We start from the raw sequence: 23,080 nt of genomic DNA on the forward strand, positions 1-23,080 counted from the left end.
AGAAGCAACCTTGTCTATCCCACCATGGCCATCGCCCACGAAGGACTTGCCTCACTAGCGGTAGATCTTCACGAAGTAGGCGATCTCCTTGTCCTTACAAACTCCTTGGTTCAACTCCACAATCTTGTCGGAGGCTCCCAAGTGACACCTAGCCAATCTAGGAGACACCACTCTCCAAGAAGTAACAAATAGTGTGTTGATGATGAACTCCTTGCTCTTGTGCTTCAAATGATAGTCTCCCCAACACTCAACTCTCTCTCACAGGATATGGATTTGGTGGAAATAAGATTTGAGTGGAAAGCAACTTGCGGAAGGCTAGAGATCAAGATTCATATGGTAGGAATGGAATATCTTGGTCTCAACACAAGTGTAGGTGGTTCTCTCTCAGAAAATATAGGTTGGAAGTGTAGGTTTGTTCTGATGGCTCTCTCCATGAATGAAGAGGAGGTGGAGGGGTATTTATAGCCTCCACACAAAATCTAACCGTTACACATAACTTCCCAAACTCGGTGGGACCGAATGATTAAAATCGGTCTGACCGATTCAGCAAAGCTAGTGACCATTAGGGTTTTCGGTGGGACCGACATGCAACTCAGTAGGACCGATATGATTAGGGTTAGGGCATAACATAATCTTGGTGAGAGTGATTACACAAACTCGGTGAGACCGATTTTGGTAATAAGCTAACCGGAGAGTTGGTCAGTTAAACTCGGTGGGACCGATCGCTCATTTCGGTGAGACCGAAACGTTACGAAGGGAAAATAGAGAGTTTACATTGCAGTCTCGGTGGGACCGATCGCTCATCTCGGTGAGACCGAAATGTTATGAAGGGAAACAGAGAGATTACAACCCCATCTCGGTGAGACCGAGATCCCTATCGGTGAAACCGATTTGCCTAGGGTTTGTGGCAGTGGCTAAGACATTTGAAACTCGGTGGCACCGGATAGAAAGAATCGGTGGGGCCGAGTTTGACTTTTGGTTTAAGTCATATGTGGATGTGAGAAAGTAGTTGAGGATTTTGGAGCATATCACTAAGCATTTTGAGCAAGAACCTCATTAGGCAACACCTCATCCCTCCTTGGTAGTATTGGCTTTTCCTATAGACTCAATGTGATCTTGGATCACTAAAATAGAAAATGTAGAGTCTTGAGCTTTGAGCTTGAGCCAATCCTTTGTCCTTAGCATTTTGAGGGGTCCACTTCTCTCATCCATGCCATGCCAATCATTGAGCTTTCCTGAGATATTAATCTTGAAATAGCATTAGCTCAATGAGCTATATGTTGTTAGGAATTACCAAAACCACCTGGGGGTAGTTGCACTTTCAAATACTCAAACCAATAAAAGGAGGAGGTGATCACTAGACCATTTGAAGCACAAAGAAGTTGTGTGCAAGATTGCATACTGGTATTTACAACTGAGCATGCAATAGTGAGAATACTCTAACCGATTAGTCATCTTAGTCTGAGCACAATATCTTTAGGCTTCACGCCCAACAACTCACAAGCCTCTAAGAATATTGTTGGACTTGAGTTTCTACTACAACCTGTTAGTAGAGAAAGTAGAGAACAAATTTTAATGGTGAAGATTAATAGGAAAACTGTAGGTAGAACTTGCATACAAAGTTAACATGCTACATGGTCAAGGTTCAGTCAACAGTCTTAGGTAAGGCGGTTCCTCTGTAAATGGGTACCCACATCAGCAGGTATAGCAACTACATTAAACCAGTGGTCACAATTCAGGGCCTCTAAAATTTTCTGCTACAACTTGTTAGTAAAAAATAATGTGTTCATTAAACATCATTGTCCGTGTAAAAATCAAGGGTGTACTGTCACTGATAGATAGCTAAAATGAACCACAAAAATCAAGGTTGTACTGTTACCAATGGATAGAAAAAATGAACCACAAAAAACTTCAATCTAACCTTGTTCAATCGGGTGTATCTCCTTGAACCCTGAACAGCTCCGCATGAGTACCTCCGCTCCTTCATCTTGAAAGATAAAATGCCAGTAAAACAGGACTGGTATATATTCAGCTGAAAGAAACTAAAACACATTCATAAGCCTACTATATGGAAAAATTTGATTGAACCAAGTTAGGCATAGATGAAATAAATTAGATTGGATCACTAATCGCCCCCCCCCCTACAAAGAGAAGCAACTGATCTACTAATACATGGTAGATCATACAATCTCGCACAAAGTCAACAAAGCACACTCTTTTCTTTCACCAAACGTGAAACATTGAGTGTACCCTGCATATAGAACAAGACCAAGATCAATACATGCCTGTAAAATGGAGACCACCAAATCTAATTCAAACACAAAAGAAAAAAGAAGAGCTTATGTTATCCGCATCGAGGGAGCCCTTGGCATGGTCGAGCTCCGCATCCTTCACACGGAGCTCCGCCTCCAGCTTGCGGGTCGTGATCTGGTACATCTTGAGCAGATGCCGCTGCTCCTCGGCATGCGTGGAGAGGGCGGTGTTGCCCATGGCCGCGGCGTCCCTGGCCGCGCCTGTGGGATCCTTGAAGAACCTCCGCTTGGTGTCGGATAGCCTGGTGACCTCCGTGACCACGGCAACGTCCGCAGACTGAATGGCATCCGCATCATAGGGGAACTGCGCGTAGGTCGCCTTGACGGCCGAGACACCCGCGAACAGATTGGCGAGGAGGGAGTTCGCGACGGCAACCGTCACGGTGGCCGGCGGCGAGGGCTCCTGCTGCTGCGCCCCGGCGGCCTTCTTCTCCGCGGCATTCCGGGAGAAGGCGTCGAGGGAATACGATGCTAAGGGCGGCGGTGGCGTCTCCCCCGGGCGGTGATGTCTCCCCTCGGCGGCGGCGACATCTCCCCTCGGACAGCGGCGGTGACAACAAAAGAGCACCTATCCATAGTCTGGAGATCGGGGATGGGATCGAGAGGCTGGTTTTTTTGCGGGGTGGGGTGGTGTGGGGGAGGAGACGAAAAAACCCAGTGAAAAAATGGTTGAAAGTGGTGGGACGAAAATAAATCGTGGATACAATTCAACCAACTTAGACATTAGGAGTAGAGATAATAGGTTTTTTTTGCTTTTTTGGATATATAAGTTTTGGAGCCTTCACTAGTTCTTCTAGTTCTAGTTGGTCCTAGTTGAATAATTAGAGCTAGTCTAATCCTCTTTTCCTCACAATTAGAAGCCCCATGTGGTTCTAATCTTCTCCCTCCAATTCTTCGGCGACGATTAGCTCTAGACGGAGAAGCACTGTCAGATCATGAAGGTTGCACGCTTGCAACCAAGTAGAGAGGTCGTGCTTTCGGTCTTCAGCTTGAGGGACTATTCATGGGCGGTTCACGCGATCGTCCATCGATGGTTTGAGGGACTTCAAGTATGATCTACACCAACACGTTCTTTTTTCGCTGCAACTCGGTGAAGGTAATGATCGTGATCCCAACCCGTTATGCATCTTCATATTATCTTGGGTGTGCGTAGGCGCAATTTTTTTGTTTTGTACTATGTTTCCCAATGGGAAGAGCATCTTTTAACTTGATATTTACTGTGATAGATCACCCAAATAATTGACTACTACACAATCAAAGGATGCAAACAACAAAGGGATAAATATCTTAGGCAGTTCATAAAAGCATGATATGGTATAGCCTTGGGCACCGGGAATCTCTGTGATCATCTTCAATCTCCAGTTGAAGCGTCATGATGGACATATTTCATTGATGTGGCAACAATTTCAAAAACATTGCTGTGGCGGTAATTTCAGTAACATTGTCGTGGTGACTATTTCAGAAAACATTGTCATGGCACCATATTCAGAAATTCTGTCATGGCACGAAATTATAGCTCCTCGTCCCGCGCCAAGTACACCTTCTCCATGTAGGGGTCCTCCGTGTACGATTGCCATCATCACTTATAACTTGTAGGCTATCTCTATGATATTTACATTAATGTGGCAATCTCGTGGCTCCAGCCATCATGTCGTGACGCGCATGCCACTTAATTAACACCACAACATATAACCATCTCATACATAAAACTCATTATCATGACAAAGGCTATACCATATCATATGCATACCCAATAAAATGAAGTTAGACATCGTCTAATCAGTTTTATCAAGATTTTAGTTACATGGTTAGCCTGTTTGAACAAGTAATACTAGCTACCTACATCCACAATTTAGGCGATGATTCTTGAAGCTAGATTATGTTTTTGGGTGTGTGAAACAAGTGACTTAAATAAAAATCTCTAGTCCCACACTAAACTTCGTCAAATATGCATGACCCCCTATAAGATCATCCATCTTCGGCACCCTCTTGTGTACTTGACGGTTCATACTCTCAACTATGGTGAAACCCAAGGAACTGTTAGAAGATCGTCGATGAACAGAGCCAATCGATTGTCAGAACCTTGTAAAAAGCGACACCATGCCGTCGATGAATTGAACCGAATCAACACTCGAGGGAAGCATAGCAAGAACATCAACCATCACAATAACATGTGATCTAGATCGCAACCTACACCTCCTCATATAACTGCTCATGATGCCACTATTGGGAAACATAGTAGAAACCAAAAATATCGTGCCTATGATCACCCAAGATTAATATGAAGATGCATAAAGGGTTGGGATCATGATTTTTACCGTCACCGAGTTGCATCAGAAGAAGAACATGTCAGTGTAGATCATACTTGCATTCCCTCAAACCGTCGGTGAATGATCCCTCATACCGCCCACGAACAGTCCCTCGAACCGAAGACCGAAAGCACGACCTCTCTACTTGGTTGCAAGCGTGCAACCTTCACGATCAGGTAGCGCTTCGCCATCCAAAGCTAATCGTCACTGGAGAATTACAGGGAGGAGATTAGAACCACACATGTCTTCTAATTGTGAGGGTAAGAGGATTATCCTAGCTCTAATTAGTCAACTAGGACCAACTAGAACTAGAACTAGAAGAACTAGAGGAGGCTCCAAAACTTTTATATCTAATAGAGAAAAAAAACCTAGTATACATAGGTTAGAGGAGGAGAATGCAACCACCAAGGAGGGAGGGGCGTCGGCCCCCTAGTCCAATTCGCCCCCCTACATGGCAAGGGGGGCGCCACTTCCTTATGGGCCCTTGTGGCCCATAATTCCCTCCACGTCTTGGCCTTTTTAGGTTCATAGATATTTAAATTAAATATAAAATGTTCCAAGTATTTTTTGGACCATTTTATATATTTTTAACATCTCTAGAAACATTTTTCACCTATATATAATATATCGGTAATACCCGGTATTACATGATATTCACCGAAACCCATCCGGTGACCCCGAAACACTTCCTGATTCTCTCGGAACTATTCCGAATATTTATGAAACAAGTCCATAAATATATTCTCATCACTCCCGTCCTACTAACAGTTAGCAGATCATGATTTCCTTAAGCTCTTGTGACCCCATAGGTTCGATAACTCATAGACATGAATGAAGCTGTTCGTTCAATGACCGATAGCGGGACCACGGACGTCCATATAAATCCCTATGAGCACACGAATGATATTCAAGTGAACCTTTGGTTATCATGTGATGTTCCCTTTGCTTCGCGATACTTCACAAAACCCGGGATGCATGGGTATCCTCTGAGTCATCACTATGCTCATTATACTAAATCCTCGTTACCGCTTTTGTTCTTCTTCCTCATTATTCTGTTCCGGCATCCCCATGACGAAGTCACTTGTGTCTGGACAGACTATGATTGATGTCGTCATATCGAGAGGGCGCTAATAATATCTCTCCATTGTTGGAGGAGCAAATCCCACTCTTAAGCTATCCGACGAAAACTTGTCAAACTTTCCAATGAACCCGTAAGTTTTCGTTAGGATCACCATGTTACAGGTGATGTTTGAGCAACCCCAAAGCCCATCGTACAGTAAGAAGTGACCTTGATACTTTCATGGTCTAAGGAGCAAGATCACACGTTAATACTCTGTGTTATTACAATAGAATATATATGATATTAATCCAATTCACACAAATAAGTTTGGGTCGATTCAATATGATCGTTCTTCCAACGTCATAATCTCAATGTTGTTTTAGGATCATCGTTTGCACTTAATGATATCCTAAGATTCAGAAAACGTGATCACCAACAACACTTGAGCTAGTCCTAGAGGCAAGATTTGGAACCTTTAATTTAACCATTTATCATTCCACGTGTGCATATGAGTTTTTCACTGAATCGCATATTGCAGGATAAGAGCAGTTATAGCATAGAATATAAACTCTTTAATTATGAATATGATAATACAAATATTATTGCCTCTAGGGCATATTTCAACAATTTGAGTATCAACACCCCTACCCCAATGCAGTCAAGCTAAAATTCTATATACCTAAGTAGTTGATCCCCATTACTTCTATTTATCTCAACGTGTATGCCATCTCATCGGTTATCTACTTTTTCCACTTCTTTTTAAATTACATACTCCACCCAAACTAGCATCTTTAACGCAAACTTGCCACCTCAACATCCATGGAAAAAAAAGTTCACCTCAATATACAACTATGCATGTGAAAACCATTATGCTACTTATATTTGGTAAATATTTTACACTATACATCAATTATATTAGCTTGATATTATGAATCCAAATATCTATGCTTCATTCAACCAAATTCATCAGAATATATGGCAACTAATTCTCGTTGTAACACGTAGGGTATCATCTAGTTTACATAATGAACATGTTGTCACTAACCTACTTCTCTCAACATGCAAAAATTCCAACTTCACATGTAATCATGGATGGGAAGAAGGCCTACATAACATGAAACCATGCATAGGAAAATGCCTATCTTAACATGCAACCTTTCTTAGAAAAATACCTATCTCAGCATGCAACCATGCATGGAAAATGATTTAACTACTTCCTATTATGCTACTTCAAATATTTTACAAGTCTACAAAAATTAAATACAAAAAATACCATGACCCTAAATATTCATGTTCCATATAAAATAATCTCATTAAAACATATTGCAGTACATACTTTTAGCAACATGCGGGGTATCCTTTCTAGTTCACTATAAATAATAGACTATTTTATAGTGAATAGTGCATGTGCTAGACATACAAGATTGTTTTTGTGTCGCTCACGCAAAAACATCTTTCATTATGAGAATTTGCTAAAATTTAGTATGCATACTGCGTACATGTGTATTTTTTCCAAAATTTTGGAACTTCAAAATCTGAATTTTTCTTTTCGATGTTTTCAAAGACCAGGCTCCAATGGAGCAGGAAATTCACAGTTTTCTTCTACTTCTCGTCAACAAGTAATAAATGTAAAAGAGGTGACATTACTCACATTGTGCCCCCTATCAACTAAACATAAGTACACCGAACGCAAAGAATGTTTATTGTGTGCATTTAACTTGACATCGTTTTTATGCATATAGTATAAATTATGCATTTTTTAGGTAATAGTATAAATTATGCATATATAGTATAAACAAAAAAATTCCCAAAAAAGGGAATGTTTTTTCTTTTCGTTCGGGCCTTACTTGAGGCTTCAAACCTCAACAAATAAAGAAAAAACCTCACCTCGAAGGGCTGGATGGGCTTGACGGAGCGTCCTGGGCTTCCTGGCAAGTATGTTCGGGCCTTACTTAGGGCCCTTATATATATCCACCTCCTTAGGGCTTTCGTTCTTGAACCAACCAGAAAAACGGTCTTCTTCTCCAATTCGCCCCTTTCCCTGCTTCGCCGTGCGCGTTGTCTTCTCCGGGCAAGCTCGCCGGTGTGCCTTCTCCAACTAAGCTGCACCCCCTTGCAGCGGGAGAAAAATGGATCCTCCGCATCCCCGATTTAAGGTTCCTGCTCCCTTTCTCCTCAACTGACTAAACACTTCTCGAAGACGGCTTTCTTGAAAATCTTGATGGTTCTTGATCTTGAATCCTCGCCGGCGACGATGGCCGGTGGTGCTTCTCTTTTTGTTTCCCTCTCTTATCTGGACTTCGAATTGACCACGCTAGCTCGCCACTCTTTCTTGCTCCTAAACTAACTAAACACGTTTCGAAGATGACGCTTTCTTGAAAATCTGGACCGTTCTTGATCTTGAATTCTCGCCGGCGACGATGGCCGGTGAAGTTTGCTGCTTCTCTTTTGGTTTCGCTCTCTCATCGGGACTTCTAATTGACGAGGATCCCCGTTAGCTCGCCACAGTTTCTTGATCCTAAACTAATCAAACACGTTTCGAAGATGACGCTTTGTTGAAAATTTCGATGGTTCTTGATCTTGAATTCTCACCGGCGACGATGTCCGGCGAAGTTTGCTGCTTATCTTTCGGTTTCGCTCTCTTATATGAACTTCTAATTGACGAGGATCCTAGTTAGTTCGCCATCGTTTCTAACTTGGTTCAATTCTTCAGGTTCGGCTCGTGAGGAATCTCGTCAGTCTCGCATTGGACGTATCTCCAGAGCTCGCGGACGATCCCGACCTGCTTGAGCGGGCGGTGCTTCTGAAGGGCGTGACGAGGCACACGAGCCCGAACGATCTCGCCAGCTTTTTCATCCCACTCGAGACGGACGCGGCAGTTGTCCTCCGTGATTGCGAGACCGGCGACTGCGCCGGCCTGGTGGTGCTCGCCAACCCCGGCGACTGCGAAAAGGCCATCAATATGCAGGTGCCGCGCACGAAGATCGTGAAGCTGCCGGGCGGAGGAACTGATTATGATCCGGCCTCCGACGTGCTCTACTACAGGGAGTGCCTAAGCGTCAGCTTTCGACAAGGAGAGGTCGACAACCTCGAGGTGAGTTGCGTTCTTCGATTCCCGACCGATGTGATGCCAACTCCGGCAGTCTTCTCTTTGCTCTGCTGCTGGTTTCAACTTTGACCAACCAATCAGTCGTGGCACTTGCATTGCAGGGGAGAGCATTAGCCAGGCAGCATGAGCTCGTTGGTGCCATCGACGATCACATCAGGAGGAGAGCGACAAACAGGGGTCTCCTTCGTCCTCTGCTTCCACTCGTCTACATTGAGGAGGATCTTTTGGTCCACCTGCGCTAACTCTTCATCAGAGCGCCGAGAATCTCGGGAGGTGCCCGCGGGGTGAGCAGACTGGATGCGAAGCTGGGGGCCAGAGGAGGAGTCTGCGCCACTGTCGCCTGCGAGGCGAGGTCGATCGCCCTCTTGGTGTACGACCACACTGACACTGCCGAAGCTGTGGCCAGGAGCTTGGTCCCGAGCAGTGTGCAGCTGTATGACTCGTCCATGTTCCCATTCGCCGTTGTCACTGCTGGAGCAGCTGCAGCTGCCGGAGAGGAGCTGGGAGTAGGAGGTATGATCCCCCCCTTCTTTACTCGGCCAGAGTACATGGGGCGCATTGTTCAGATGCGAGGACTCGACACGCAGCACTGCGACGCTCTCGAGGTGGCCAGCTCCATCCACGGCCAGAACGACGGCGACTTGGAGGCTTTGATCATCTACAGGCAGCAGGGGATAGTGATCGCTGTGTTCGGCACCACGCAAGGTGCTCGTCTGCAGACCCTCGAGTCAGCCGATTACTGGATCAGTACATTCGGCCGGAAGGTGACCTGCGAGCTCGTCTGCGACCCCGCGCTATTCACCGGCCCTCCAGCTCCGGCGCCACCTGACAAGCTGCTCCCAGTCCGAGCTGCCCCTTACCCAGGCATGCATCCGATGGCCATTCAGGCAGTACACGACCTATACGAGGAGGAGAGGAAGGTCTGTGCTCCTGATGATGTCCACGCCATTGCCGGCGTGCTTCTCAAGTTTGTTGCTCTTTTCCAGCCTGACCTTCTCCGGCTCGGCAGTTTTCCGGACAGGGCCGTGCTTCTACTGGGGATTCATCCGGCCAGAAACTGGGATTACCTTGTGCCGGCTATGAGCACGTATGGTGGCCTTGAGGAGCTGGTCCTCTGTCCGCCCAGCAGCGCAGCTCTGGTTATTTTCAAGTCCTGGAGCTCGGCGTCCAAGGTTTGTTGGGAGACTACAGCCAGGTGCTTGAGCTTGGGCTTCATCGAGGGTCGGCCCGTGCCGGGATGGGAGCGTGCTGCTCAGATCGCCGACGAGGTACACGCACTGCTACTCGACGCCGACGCGGCCATCAGGAGGTGATCACGGCAGGTCCTTTACCATGTCTGAGACAGAGTATCGATCGACTAGGTAGCAGCTATTCAGTGATTCTTCTTGTCTCATGGTGATGCGAATTTGCGCGTCCTTCAGTGGAAGTATAAACTGCATAATTCTTCACCATGCGAGTTTGCTCCTACGGTGTAAATTGAATCTTCATTTGTACGTATATCTTTTCATACTACTAATAATAGGCTTGATCAAGGTGCCTGTTTGTCTGTGCATATCTTTTCATCATATACTAGTAATAGGCTTGATCAAGGTGGCTGTTTGCCTCACGGCAGTGCCATTTTGCAAAACTTGTGCATCTGTCTCGGCGTCTGGCTGGGAACCATAAGCCGCACCCAACAATTTTTAGAGGAAGAATGCTGTATTTGTTGCCAAAATTAGTTGGCACAAGACAGTAGAGCAGAGCTGCCACTCCAATCGCAATCTGAGAGCTAAACATTGCGTCTCTCTCTTCATTGTTACTGTACCAAAGAACAGCGCAAGGATGCACGTTGCTTCCGTCTCTTCATTGATACTCCCTCTCTCTGTTCATCAATATAGGAGGTTTTAGACTGACCATACAAGTCTCTAAAACATCTTCTTATGATAATGAACAGAGCGAGTAATAGAAAGGACCAAACAGATTATGATGTATACCACAAACACTAAATAAACTAGCTAACTAGCTTTATTAATTGAAATATTAAAAGACAAAAATGATGCTCACAAAAGTTTCAAAATGACTTTCATATATTTTTCATTTTTTGGTACAACATTTTCCAATAGTTTCACTCTATGTGCAATATACAAAAATAGCAGTATTTTACTAAATTTCAGAAACGGGGATTTCAATAATTTCATAAACATGAAATCTTATCTCACAAATATCAAAGCATATTTTAGAAAATATTTTGGCGAATTTGGAGAGCACAAATTTGAATAATTTCATAAACACAAAAACATACTTAACTAATTTACAATCATGAATTTCAATAAATTTCACTAATTCAGTAGTCCCATTCTAGTTAGAGTGTGGTACTATTCACAGATTTCACAATTTCCACAAATCATGTCACCACTTCAGTGATATATGTCACAAGTATCATTTCGAAAACCTCATCACCATTTCAGTGATATATCATAAGTTTCATTTTTTTTCTAATACTAGCACATATGCCCGTGACTTGCAACAGGAGAGATATTTTTTTACGAGAAGCATCGGGAGAGATAATTGATGTGTTCATCAAAACGGTCTCCGTGACGGTAGGGCGACAGAGCGAGGAGCTAGGTGTTCTCGCGGGTCATGTTTGGCCGGCGAGATCTGGATAGTGGTGGGGTTGGTCGGAGTCGTGGCCACCACCCAACTCGTGCCTTTTTTTTCTCCAGGTCCACCTCCGTGTTGATGTTGTGGTTGCCTCCTCGCTTTGTGGCTGCACAACAACCTTTAGGGCATAGTTGTTTCGACCACTCTCTCCCATAATGGCGTAACGGATTGATTACTAATTGCATCGAATCCTGGCACAATCAGGTAGTCCTCGCTTTACCAGGGTGTATCCTATTTAATTATTTTAGCGCTCACTTGCCCGCATTTTTTTCATCAAAGTCAAACTAGCATATTCTTTTTTATTGGCATGTGCCAGATTTTTTTAATTATAGCCAACCAACATATTCACTTTTATTGTCAAATAGCACGTGGGACGCACAACAGTTCGCGTCTCGGTCAGGCCACTGGCATGCACCAAAACGACTAGTGTTTGTAAGGCGCAAAGAAAAATCCAAAAAAACTGATGAGTTGAAGGATCAAACTCATGGCCTCAAAAACTTGACCACGTGCTGCTAGCCACTCAAATAAACAGCTCCTGCTAATCAGTGGCTAGCGCGAATGCTTAAGAACATACTGCAACATCACATTCAAAACATTTTTTGATTTTTCTGATCTTTTTTGCAGTTTCAAAATATAAATTAATAATTATTAACTGTTGAACATTCTTTGAAACATGAACAATTTTTGAATCCTGATTTTTTAAACACAAGCATTTTTTTGAAAATTTTGTTAATTTTTGAAAGAAGACAAACAAAACTTGAAACAATGAGAGTTTTGGGAATACAATAACATTTTTTTGGAAACATGAACCTTTTATAAGAAAATAACATTTTTTGAATTTGTGAGCAATTTTTGAAAATGGAAACATGTTTTGAACATTCAAAATAATTTTCGTATTTTTTAACATGAAAATTATTTTGAATTTGTGAATACTTCAATAAAATAGGAACATTTTTTGAATTTGCATCATTTTTTAAAATGTAATTTAGTTTGGAAATCTCAAACAATTTTGGGAAACTTGAACATTTTTGAAATTTTGAAACGAGAAAAAAATTGAATTCCACAAAGTTTTTGAAATGGGAACAAAAAATTTCATGAAAATTTGAATAAAAATTGAAATTTTGATCAAATTGAAAATTTGATTTTATGAGAAAAAAAATAAAAATAAACTTGGAACGGTAAAAATAAAAAGGAAGGGAACAGAAAAAGAACGAGAAAAATAGAAACAGAACATAGAGAAAAACAAAAACGGGCCGGCCCAATCTTTGGCGCCCTATACCAAGCTCCGACTATTTGCCGCATTGTGCGGCAAATAAGGTTCCCAGCTGCGTGGGCAAGAAATAAATGGGCTGGCTTCGCTGGGCGCATGCGCTGCTCATGTACGAAATTCTGGATAAACCTGTTTTTGCTTGTCGTTTCTAAAAAATAGTGTTTTTCTTCTCTAGGAGATGGACACACAAACAATTAGTACCACCGTAAATAGAACAAAAAAAAATCTTTTCAGTGTTGAACGGATTAAAAAGTCAGAGAAACGCACCTTTATTTATTAATAGGTATAGATTTCACTAACGACACAAATTCCAAATCCATTAAAAATATGTAACATCGTATGTTATGACATTTCACAAGCATTCCCTGCGTAGGTTCTCGACACTCAAGCTACCCGCGTCACCTCATGCGTCCGATTGCATCATTACATCCATGAATGGATGGCGGATTGTCGCTCCCATGACAACCCGCAAAAGCATCATGAAGACCTTGGAAATCTCAGTTGTGGCCCTGTCGAGCCCCTTTCAGGCCCATATGTTGGAATATACCCTAGAGACAATAATAAAATGGTTATTATCATATTTTCCGTTCGTGATAAATGTTTATTATTCATGCTAGAATTATATTGACCGAAAACTTAAATGCATGTGCGAATACATAAACTACGCCATGTCCCTAATAAGTCTTTACTAGACTAGCTCATTGATCAAAGATGGTTATGATTTTCTAATCATAGACATGAGTTGTCATTTGATAATGGAATCACATCATTAGTAGAATGATGTGATGGACAAGACTCAATCGTAAGCTTAGCAATAGATTGTATCGCTTAGTTTTTTGCTATGGCTTTTTTCATGCCAAGTATCCATTCCTTTGACCATGAAATCATAAAGGTGCTATCAAACATCACTTCATAACTGGGTGATCATAAAGGTGCTCTATAGGTATCTCTAAAGGTGTCTGTTGGGTTGCATGAATCAAGACTGGGATTTGTCACTCTGTGTGACGGAGAGATATCTCTGGGCCTTCTCGGTAATGCAACATCAGAAGCTTCATGTGACTAATGAGTTTATTCACGGGATCTTGTAGTACGGAACAAGTAAAGAGACTTGCCGGTAACGGAATTGAACTAGGTACGGAGATACCGACAATCGAATCTCGGGCAAGTAACATATCTCCGGACAAAGGAAATTGCATACGGGATTGACTGAATCCTTGACATCGTGGTTCAACTGATAAAGATTTTCGTTGAATATGTAGGAATCAATATGGGCATCTAGGTCCCACTATTGGTTATAGATCGTAGAGGAGTCTCGGTCATGTCTGCATGTTCCGAACCCATAGGGTCGCACACTTAACGTTCGATAGCACTAGGGTAGTATTGAGATATTAATAGCGGAAAGTGCGAAAGATGGTCGGCGTCCCGGATGGGATCTGAGATATCACGAGGAGCTCCAGAATGGTTCGGAGGTAAAGATTTATATATGGGAAGTTATATTTTGGGTTCCGAAAAAAGTTCAGTTTTTTAGTATTATACTGAGAAGGTTCTAGAAGGTTCTGGGGGTTCCACTGTGGGGCCCAACATGGACCGAGGGGTGGGGCTAAAGCCCACATAGGTTGTCCGCCCCATTCCCCAAGGCACATGTTTTTAAATCTATGGATAAGGTCTTATCTCTAAATTTAAATGATTGAATCTAGAGATAAGATGTTATTTTCAAGTTTAAAGGGATTTCAACCTTGTGGCCGACCCTAAATGGGTTTTGGATGCCCTCCCTTGTCCCTAGCCTATATATATATATATATATATATATATATATATATATATATATGGGGGAGGCACATGGCGGCGGCCACCCCTTCATCCTGGCCCGTTCTTGCTCCCAATTCCTCCCACATCCCTCTAGAACGCGCTTGGCGAAGCCTTGCCATAACTCCGCTGCTGCCACCACCACCATACCGTTGTACTGGTTCTGATCTCATCTTACCTCCTCTCCCTCGCTTGCTGGATTAAAAAGGAGAGGATGCCATCGATGTGCGTAATTTAAAAAAGCAGGGGATGAAAACACACACCCCACTGCCACATAAGCAAGGGATGAAATCCATCTTGCAAAGTCGATTGCAACACGTCCAATGTTGCCATTGCAGTGGTTGTCACCGCTCTTTTGGAGGAGCCGCAGCGGTATGTATCTATCAAGACGTAGAAGCTAAAGAGGATTGCAACAAAACAAGACGGTTGTTGTGGCAGGATGCAGTAGGCAGTGGTGGGCGTTGGCCCTCCCAATTTGCATTTTCAGGGACTATGGGTCGCCATGGGAGCCCTCCCTTCAGTATCACGAGCCAGACAAATGGAAAAGGGGAGATGATGTGCGGAGGAGGCGGCCAACACAACAAAAACATCTCTTTTCAACTCGTTGAATCAGAGCAATTCCCAAGCGATTTTCAGTATTTGTATACCATGAACACTAAATAAATTAGCTTTATTAATTGAAATATTAAAAACAAAAATAATGCTCACAAAAGTTTCAAAATGATTTTCATATATTTTTTCATTTTTGGGTACAACATTTTTCAGTAGTTTCACTCTATCTGCAATTCACAAAAAATAGCAATATTTCGCTAAAATTTTAGAAACGGGGATTTCAACAATTTCATAAACACTAAAATTTATCTCACAAATATCAAAACACGTTTTTTAAAATATTTTCATGAATTCGAAGAGCACAAATTTCAATAATTTCATAAACACAAATCCATGCTTAACTAATTTACAATCATGAATTTCAATAATTTCACTATTTCAGTTGTCCCATTCCATTTACATTGTGGTTCCATTCACAGATTTCACAAATCATGTCACCATTCCAGTGATATATGTCACAAGTATCACTTCAAAAATCTCATCACCATTTCGGTGATATATCATAAGTTTCATTTTTCTATTACTAGCATATATGCCCGTGCGTGCAATGTGAGAGCTATTTTTTGTGAGAAGCATGAGAAGAGATAATTGATGTGTCTAAAATGGTCTATGCAGTGGTGGGGCAACAGAGCGAGGAGCTACGATTTTCTCGCGGGTCATATTTGGTCGATGAGATCTAGATAGTGGTGGGGTTGGCTGGAATGGCGGCCACCTCTAAGGCTGTGGTTGCCTCCTCACTTTTTTCTCTGGGTCCGCCTCTAAGGCTGTGGTTGCCTCCTCACTTTGTGGCTGCACAGCGACCTTCGGGGCATAGATGCTTCGACCACTATCTCCTATGATGGCGTAACTGGATGGATTACTAATAGAAGTGAATCATGTTTCATTAGCATAATCAGCGCATAACCAGGTAGTCCTTGCTTTACCAGGGGGTATTCTCTTCAATATTTTAGGGCTCACTTGCCAACTTTTTTTAATCAAAGCTAAACCAATATATTCTTTTTTATTGGCATGTGCCCATAATTTCTTTTAATTGTAGCCAACCAACATATTCTCTTTTATCATCAAATAGCACATGAGACGCACAACAGTTTATGTCTGGGCCAGGCCACTGGCAGGCACCAAAAAGACATGTGTTGTAAGGTGCGAATAAAAATCCAAAAAAAAACAGATGAGTTGCAGGATCAAACTCGTGACCACAAAACTCGACCATGTGTTGCTAGCCACTCAAACAAACAACTCCTGCTAACAAATGGCCAGTGCAAACTTTTAAGAAAATACTTAGCAACACATTTTAAACATTTTTGTTTTATCCTTTCTAAACTTTTCAAAAAACAAAGTAATAATAATGAATATTCTTTGAAATGCAAACAATTAATTAAATCCCGATTTTTTAAATGCGAGCATTTTTTAAAACTTCTTTAATTTTTGAAAAAATATGAACAAAACTTGAAATGGGATGAAATTCACAATCATTTATTGAAAACATGAACCTTTTATAAGAAAAGGAACATCTTTGCAAAACACCAACATGTTTTGAACATTCAAAACAATTTTCAAAAATATTTTTTTAAACACGAACATTATTTTGAATTTGTGAATATTTCAATAAAACATGAATATTTTTCGAATTTGTATCATTTTTAAAATGCAATTTTACTTTTTGAAAGAAATGCAATTTATTTAAAATATATAAATTATTTTAAAAATCTCGAACATATTGCAAAGCTCAAACATTTTTGGGAAAATGCAATTTTTTTAAATTTTGACAAATTTTGGAACGAGAAGAAACATTTGAAGTTCCACACATTTTTCGAAATGAGATTTTATTTTGAACTTATGAAGATATTAAGAAGATTTGAATAAAACTTGAAATTCTAAAAAAATTGAAAATTTGAATGTATGAGAAAAAGGGAAAAAAGAAAAAGTAAAGAGAAAAGAAAAAGAGAAGGAAAAGAAAGAGAAAATAGAAACAGTACACAAACAAAAACGAAAATGGGCCGGTGCAATCTTGGGTGCCTTATACAAAGCTCTTACTATTTGCCGCAGAGTGCAACACATAAGGTTTCCCGGCAGCGTGGGCAGGAAATAAATGGGTTGGCTTTGCTGGGCCGCTGCGCTTGCGGTCCATGTACGGAATTCTGGACAAAACTATTTTTTCTTTTATAGCATATGGACGCACATAGAAAAAAAATTGTCGGTAGTGAACGGATTAAAAAAATCAGAGAAACACACTTTGCTTTATTCGTAGGTATAGATATAGATATAGATTTCACAAACAAGACAAATTCCAGATCCATTACAAACATGTAACCTCATATGTTATGATATTTCACAAGCATTCGCTGAGACAAGACCTGCGCGAGATTCTCAACACTCAAGCTACACGCGTCATCTCATTAGTTCTTTGTCGTCTGATTGTGTCGTTACATCACGAATGGATGGCGGATTGTCGCTCCTGTGACAACCCGCGAAATCTCAATTGTGGCCCTATCGAGCCCCTTTCAGATGCATGTCGACACTCGTTGTCCTATCTGCTTTTGCTTGAATGAGGATGGTGAGCATTGCTTCATTAAGTGTAGGAGGGTTAAGGAAGTGTGGAGGAAAGCTTAGTCGGAGCATGTAATATTGCAAATTCTAACTTGTACTGATGCTTTGAGCTGTATGGAGAAAATTTTGAACCTCAATGACGAAGAAAAGATTAAATCATGCCTGCTCCTTTGGCGTTGATGGCGTGAGAGTAGTAGAGCAAATGTGGGAAATGAAGTCAAACCTTCTCATGAAATTTGTTATTCCGTTGACTATCTTTGTATGCAATTTTCAAAGGTAAAGCGAGAAGGGAGAATACATGAACACCTAGAAAAGGAAAGATGGTCTAGACCTCCATCAGAAATATTGAAAATCAACACTAATGGTGCCTCCCTGAAGGAATCGAATTCTAGATGTTGGGGCTTTGTTATCATGAAAATTGTGGTATGGTAATAGCAGCTAAGGCAAGAAATTTGGAGTGAGACTCAGATGCCCTTCATTCGGAGGCGTTGGCAATGTTGCATGCCATAAACACAACCATCCAGATGGGTTTCCACCGAGTGATGGTGGAAACTGACTCTGTGCAACTCAAGACAGAGGCGATCAAGGAGGGCTATGCTTTTCTGCACTAGGAGGTGTCTTCAAATATATTAAGTTTCAGCTAAGAGTGGGCTTCAATGATGTAATTTTTGTTTCTTGTCCTTGAACATGTAATTTAGTTGCGCATTTTTACTTGTGTATGGTGCTAAACTAGCAGCTGGAAAACACGAGATTTGGCTCGGCCAGTATCAAGACCTTAATATTCTCTCAAGTTCTATCGACCACCGATACAACTCTACGCACACTTAACGTTTGCTTTACCTAAAACAAGAATAAAACTACTTTGAGGTCTAATAGGATAAGTTTGCAAAAATAAAACTAGAAGTACTTAGCCAGGATAAAACTATAAGTAATTTGCAAGATAATAAAAGTTAGTCGTTTAGTAGAGAGCTTTTTTAACACAAAGAGAAATATTGTCCACAGGCAACTGAATATGACATGTGTGATACTTATTATATGCAATGAGGGAGAGGCATACGCTAACATACTTTTCATACTTGGATCACATGCATGCGCTTATGATTGAAACTCTAGCAAGCATCCACAACTACGAAAGATCATTAAGGTAAAACCCAACCATAGAGTTAAGTAACAAGTCCTCTTTATTCCCATACGCAACAGCCCCCTTACCCAGGTTTGTGTTTCCGTGACTCACGCAACCCACTACAAGCGAATCATGAACGTATTGCAACACCCTACAGCGGCAATCCCAAATGCTTGCGCGACATGGAAGGCACCATAGGACAACACCATATTAACATAAAACTCATACCAATCACACCATACCACAATTAACCCATAGGACAAAAATAATCTACTCAAACATCATAAGATTGCCATACATCAGTAGATAATAATATATAGCATTAAGCATCATTTTAAGTAGAGATTACAGCAGGAATAGAGGGTTACACCGCTGCATAGAGGGGGGAGTTGGTGATGACGGCGGCGAAGTTGTTGGTGTAGATCGTCGTCACGAGGTTCCCCTGGCGCCACTCCGGCGCCACCGGAAGAGAGGGGGAGAGAGCCCCCTCCTTCTTTTTCTTGCTTGGCCTCCCCCTCGATGGGAGGAGGGTTTCCCCTCTGGTCCTTGGACGCCATGGCTCTTGGAGGGCAGGAGGCCCCCGAGATTGGATCTCTCTCTCTCTCTCTCTCTCTCTCTCTCTTTCTGTGTATGTGTGTGTGTGTGTGTGTGTTTCTCTTATGTTTGTGTCTCTGTTTCTGGCCAAAAACCATTTCTTAAATATCCAGAGATCATTAACTCCGATTGGGCTGAAATTTTAACACGATTATTTTCCCGATATAAGCTTCCTTGCGGCTGAAGAAGGGCCCCAACCGACTTACCTGGTGGCCAAAAGGCAACCCCACGCACCCTAGGGAGATGGTGGCACCATGTTGCCATGTTGCCTTATGGAGGCCGTGGGCCCCCGTTTGCGCTGATTCTTCCTACAAAAAATCACATATATTCCAAAAAGCACCATAAAATTTTATCGCGTTTGGACTTCATTTGATATGGATTTTTTGTGAAACAAAAAACATGCAAAAAACAAGAACTGGCACTGGGCACTAGATCGATATGTTAGTCCCAAAAATAATATAAAATGTTGCCAAAAGTATATGAAAGTTATAGAGTACTGGCATGAAACAATCAAAAATTATAGATACCACGAAGACGTATCAACATCCCCGCTTAATTCCTACTCGTCCTTGAGTAGGTAAATGATAAAAAGATAATTTTTGATTTGAATGCTACCTAATATAAACTTAATCAAATAATCTAATCATGGCATGAATATTAAGATATGAGTGAGTCAAGGCAATAGTCTATCATTTGATATAAAGACATCAATACTCATGCGCACTTAGCAAACAATTGTGCCTTTCAATATAAAGAATGCTAAAGAATGCTATCCCTACAAAATCATATAGCTCAGCATGCTTAGTCTTCCTACCATAAAGATATTAGTCATGGACTACCTCGATGACAAGCCAAGCAATTGGATCATACTTTTTAACACACTTCAACATTTTCATCTTCACACAATACATGAGCGTGATCCATGGATATAACACTATGGGTGGAATAGAATGCGGTGATAGAGATTAATAAGGAACAAAATGGAAGAAAGTCTCGTATCAACTCGGCGGATCAACGGGCAATGGAGAGGCCCATCAATCAATATCAATGCGAGGAGTAGGAACTGCCATGCAACGGATGCACTAAGAGCTATAAGTGTTTGAAAGTTCAACAAAAACTAAGTGGATGTGCATCCAACTTGCTTGCTTATGAAGACCTTGGGCATTTGAGGAAGCCCATCATCTAAATATACAAGCCAAGTTCTATAATGAAAAATTCTCACTAGTATATGAAAGTGACAAGCCAGGAGACTCTCTATATGAAGAACATGGTGCTACTCTAAAGCACAAGTTTGGTAAAAGGATTATAACATTGCCCCCTCTCTCTTTTTCTCCCATTTTTTTGTTTTGTCTTATTTTTCAATTTTTCATGGGCTCTTTTTGGCCTTTTTAAGTCTTAAGACTCATCCCGACTTTTGGGGGATTCATTGTCTCCATCAGCCTTTTTCCTCATTGGGACAATGCTCTAATGATGATGATTATCACACTTTTATTTACTTACAACTCAATATTACAACTTGATAAAACTAATACAAGATGACTCTATGTGAATGCCTTTGGCAGTGTACCAGGATGTGCAATGATCTAGCATAGCAAAGATATCAAAAACAGACAAGCCATGAAAATATCATGCTAGCTATCTTACAATCATGCAAAGCTATATGACAATGAATGCTCAAGTCTTGTATATGATAATGATGGAAGTTGCATGGCAATATCTCGGAATGGCTATGGAAATGCCTTAATAGGTAGGTATGGTGGCTGTTTTGAGGAAGATATAAGGTGGCTTATGTGTGATGGAATGTATCATATCACGGGGTTTTGATGCACTGGTGAAGTTTGCACCAACTCTCGAGGTGAGAAAGGGTAATACACGGTACCAAAGAGGCTAGCAATATGAGGAAAGGTGAGAGTGCGTATAATCCATGGACTCACATTAGTCATAAAAAACTCATACACTTATTGTGAAAGTTTATTAGCCCTCGAAGCAGAGTACTACTCACATGCTACATGATACATGGTTGATCAAGACCAAGTCAAAGAGTCAGTAAAGTTGATCAACAAACAAAGCATACAAGATGTACCGAGAGGGATCAAGTGATTCCATGGTATAGTAAGAATTATCCATTATGCGTTGTGTGCTTACCCATTGTCTACGTGAGAGTTCTATGTTGGGTTAGGCATATTTCCATGGGCCATACAACCCATGGAGGATGACATCAAGTGGTGATCATCATCAATATTTCGGTGTGCAACTTCAAGTGGAGCATCACAAAGAGATCATGCTTGAAGCTTGCCATCAATTGTGGTGACAATGGACTTGTAAAGATGTGCCGAAGAGTGGTTCACCCATAGTGGAGTATGGGGGAGCAATATACTAGTCTTCACCAAGCCAAAGCAATCAAGAAAGGTGGTCCGACTTGAGGAAGTCATGATCGTCATCATCTAGCTCAAGTGGACTATGTGCAAGGGAAAGGTTTGCCCTTTATAGGTTTTCTATTTACCGATTTCATGGTGGTAGTTGGGAGACCGGGTTATAGGATCGATTTTCGTTCTATCAAGGGGGGCTCTCAAGTTAGTAACTTGATCGTATCATTTGTAGAGAGCTCAAAGCATTGCATCCATGCATCATCTTTCTTGGTTCTTGTTTGGTTTTTTCTGTTGAGTTTTTGAGCTTACAGTCATCTTCATGACAAGCTCAAGTTCATCGAGAATGGATTTCATTTGCATCATCTCTTGTGTTTTCGTTGTTGGAGTTTATGCCGGATCTTCACTGACAGAGGTTTCACACCTCTATATAGGCATATCTCTCTTGCCAGTTCTGAAAATTTCCAGTCGCAATTTGACATCCCTTGTCGTCAGCTTTCTATCAAGCTCGAGTTCGTCTACTTCAGAGTCCATTTGCAGGAGTTATGGCAGTGTTAGTGTTGGTCTTCTTGCATCCATCTGTTTTACTTGGGCAATTTTATTGCCCCCAAGTGGTAGTATCACTCGGTACCACAGTAGTACCGCTTATGGTACTTCCGTTGTGTACTACCATAGCCACTACCGCTTGGGGTAAGTCTTGTGTGCATGTTTCTGTTGCCTGTTTTCTTTAAGTGGTAGTAGAGAGGTAGTGTAGCGACCTGACCTCAGACGGTCAAGTCTCTGTGCATAAGTGTGATCCCTGGATTGGTAATGCTGACACACACAATACTCGAAGGATTTATAACAGAGTACCAATCACACACTTATTACATCGATAGTCTCCAAAGAGAACTTATTACAATAAATATGGCTTAAGGCCATCTAAATAAGATAACGGCGGAAGGCTTGGCAGATAAAGTGAGTCCATCAACTCCAACGGCATAGCTGAGTGCACGACAACGACTTAGCGCACCTTACTCTTCGTCTGGAAAGTCTGCAACATGATATGTTGTAGCCCGAAAATGGGTCAACACATGGAATATGCTAGCATAATAGCACAGTAGAGCAATGAACAGAATAAATGCTATCACTACATGCATATATGGTTGGTGGAGGCTCCACGGTTAATATGTTTTGTGAAAAGCCAATTTTTTCCTACAACAAAGGAATATGTTTTATTTAACTATCATGGTAGTTGAAAAACATTGAGGAGGTTCCTCCAACTCAATCCCAATTACAAGTAATTATCAACCCAACAAATTAAATTTAGAGTGATGAGATCCATATGACAAT

General features: G+C 41.6%; 1 protein-coding gene across 2 annotated transcripts; it reads left to right on the forward strand.

Moving 5' to 3' along the window:
* The first annotated feature begins 7,693 nt into the window (after positions 1-7,693).
* LOC123184963 (uncharacterized) lies at positions 7,694-10,201 on the forward strand. 2 transcript variants are annotated; one of them, XM_044596988.1, is made up of 3 exons: positions 7,694-7,837; positions 8,395-8,775; positions 8,892-10,201. In XM_044596988.1, exon 3 carries the CDS (start codon positions 9,237-9,239, stop codon positions 10,101-10,103), a length of 867 nt encoding a protein of 288 aa, XP_044452923.1. In that variant the 5' UTR covers positions 7,694-7,837; positions 8,395-8,775; positions 8,892-9,236; the 3' UTR covers positions 10,104-10,201. Both variants share the same exon structure in this region, with proteins under 2 accessions (XP_044452923.1, XP_044452924.1).
* Positions 10,202-23,080: the final 12,879 nt, after the last annotated feature.

Source organism: Triticum aestivum, chromosome 2A (genome assembly GCF_018294505.1).
Source record: "Triticum aestivum cultivar Chinese Spring chromosome 2A, IWGSC CS RefSeq v2.1, whole genome shotgun sequence".
In the NCBI taxonomy this organism is placed as follows: Eukaryota; Viridiplantae; Streptophyta; class Magnoliopsida; order Poales; family Poaceae; genus Triticum; species Triticum aestivum.

What these genes read in the sequence shown, in the direction of transcription:
- LOC123184963 (XM_044596988.1), top strand. Translation starts at nt 9,237, where the DNA reads ATGTTCCCATTCGCCGTTGTCACTGCTGGAGCAGCTGCAGCTGCCGGA.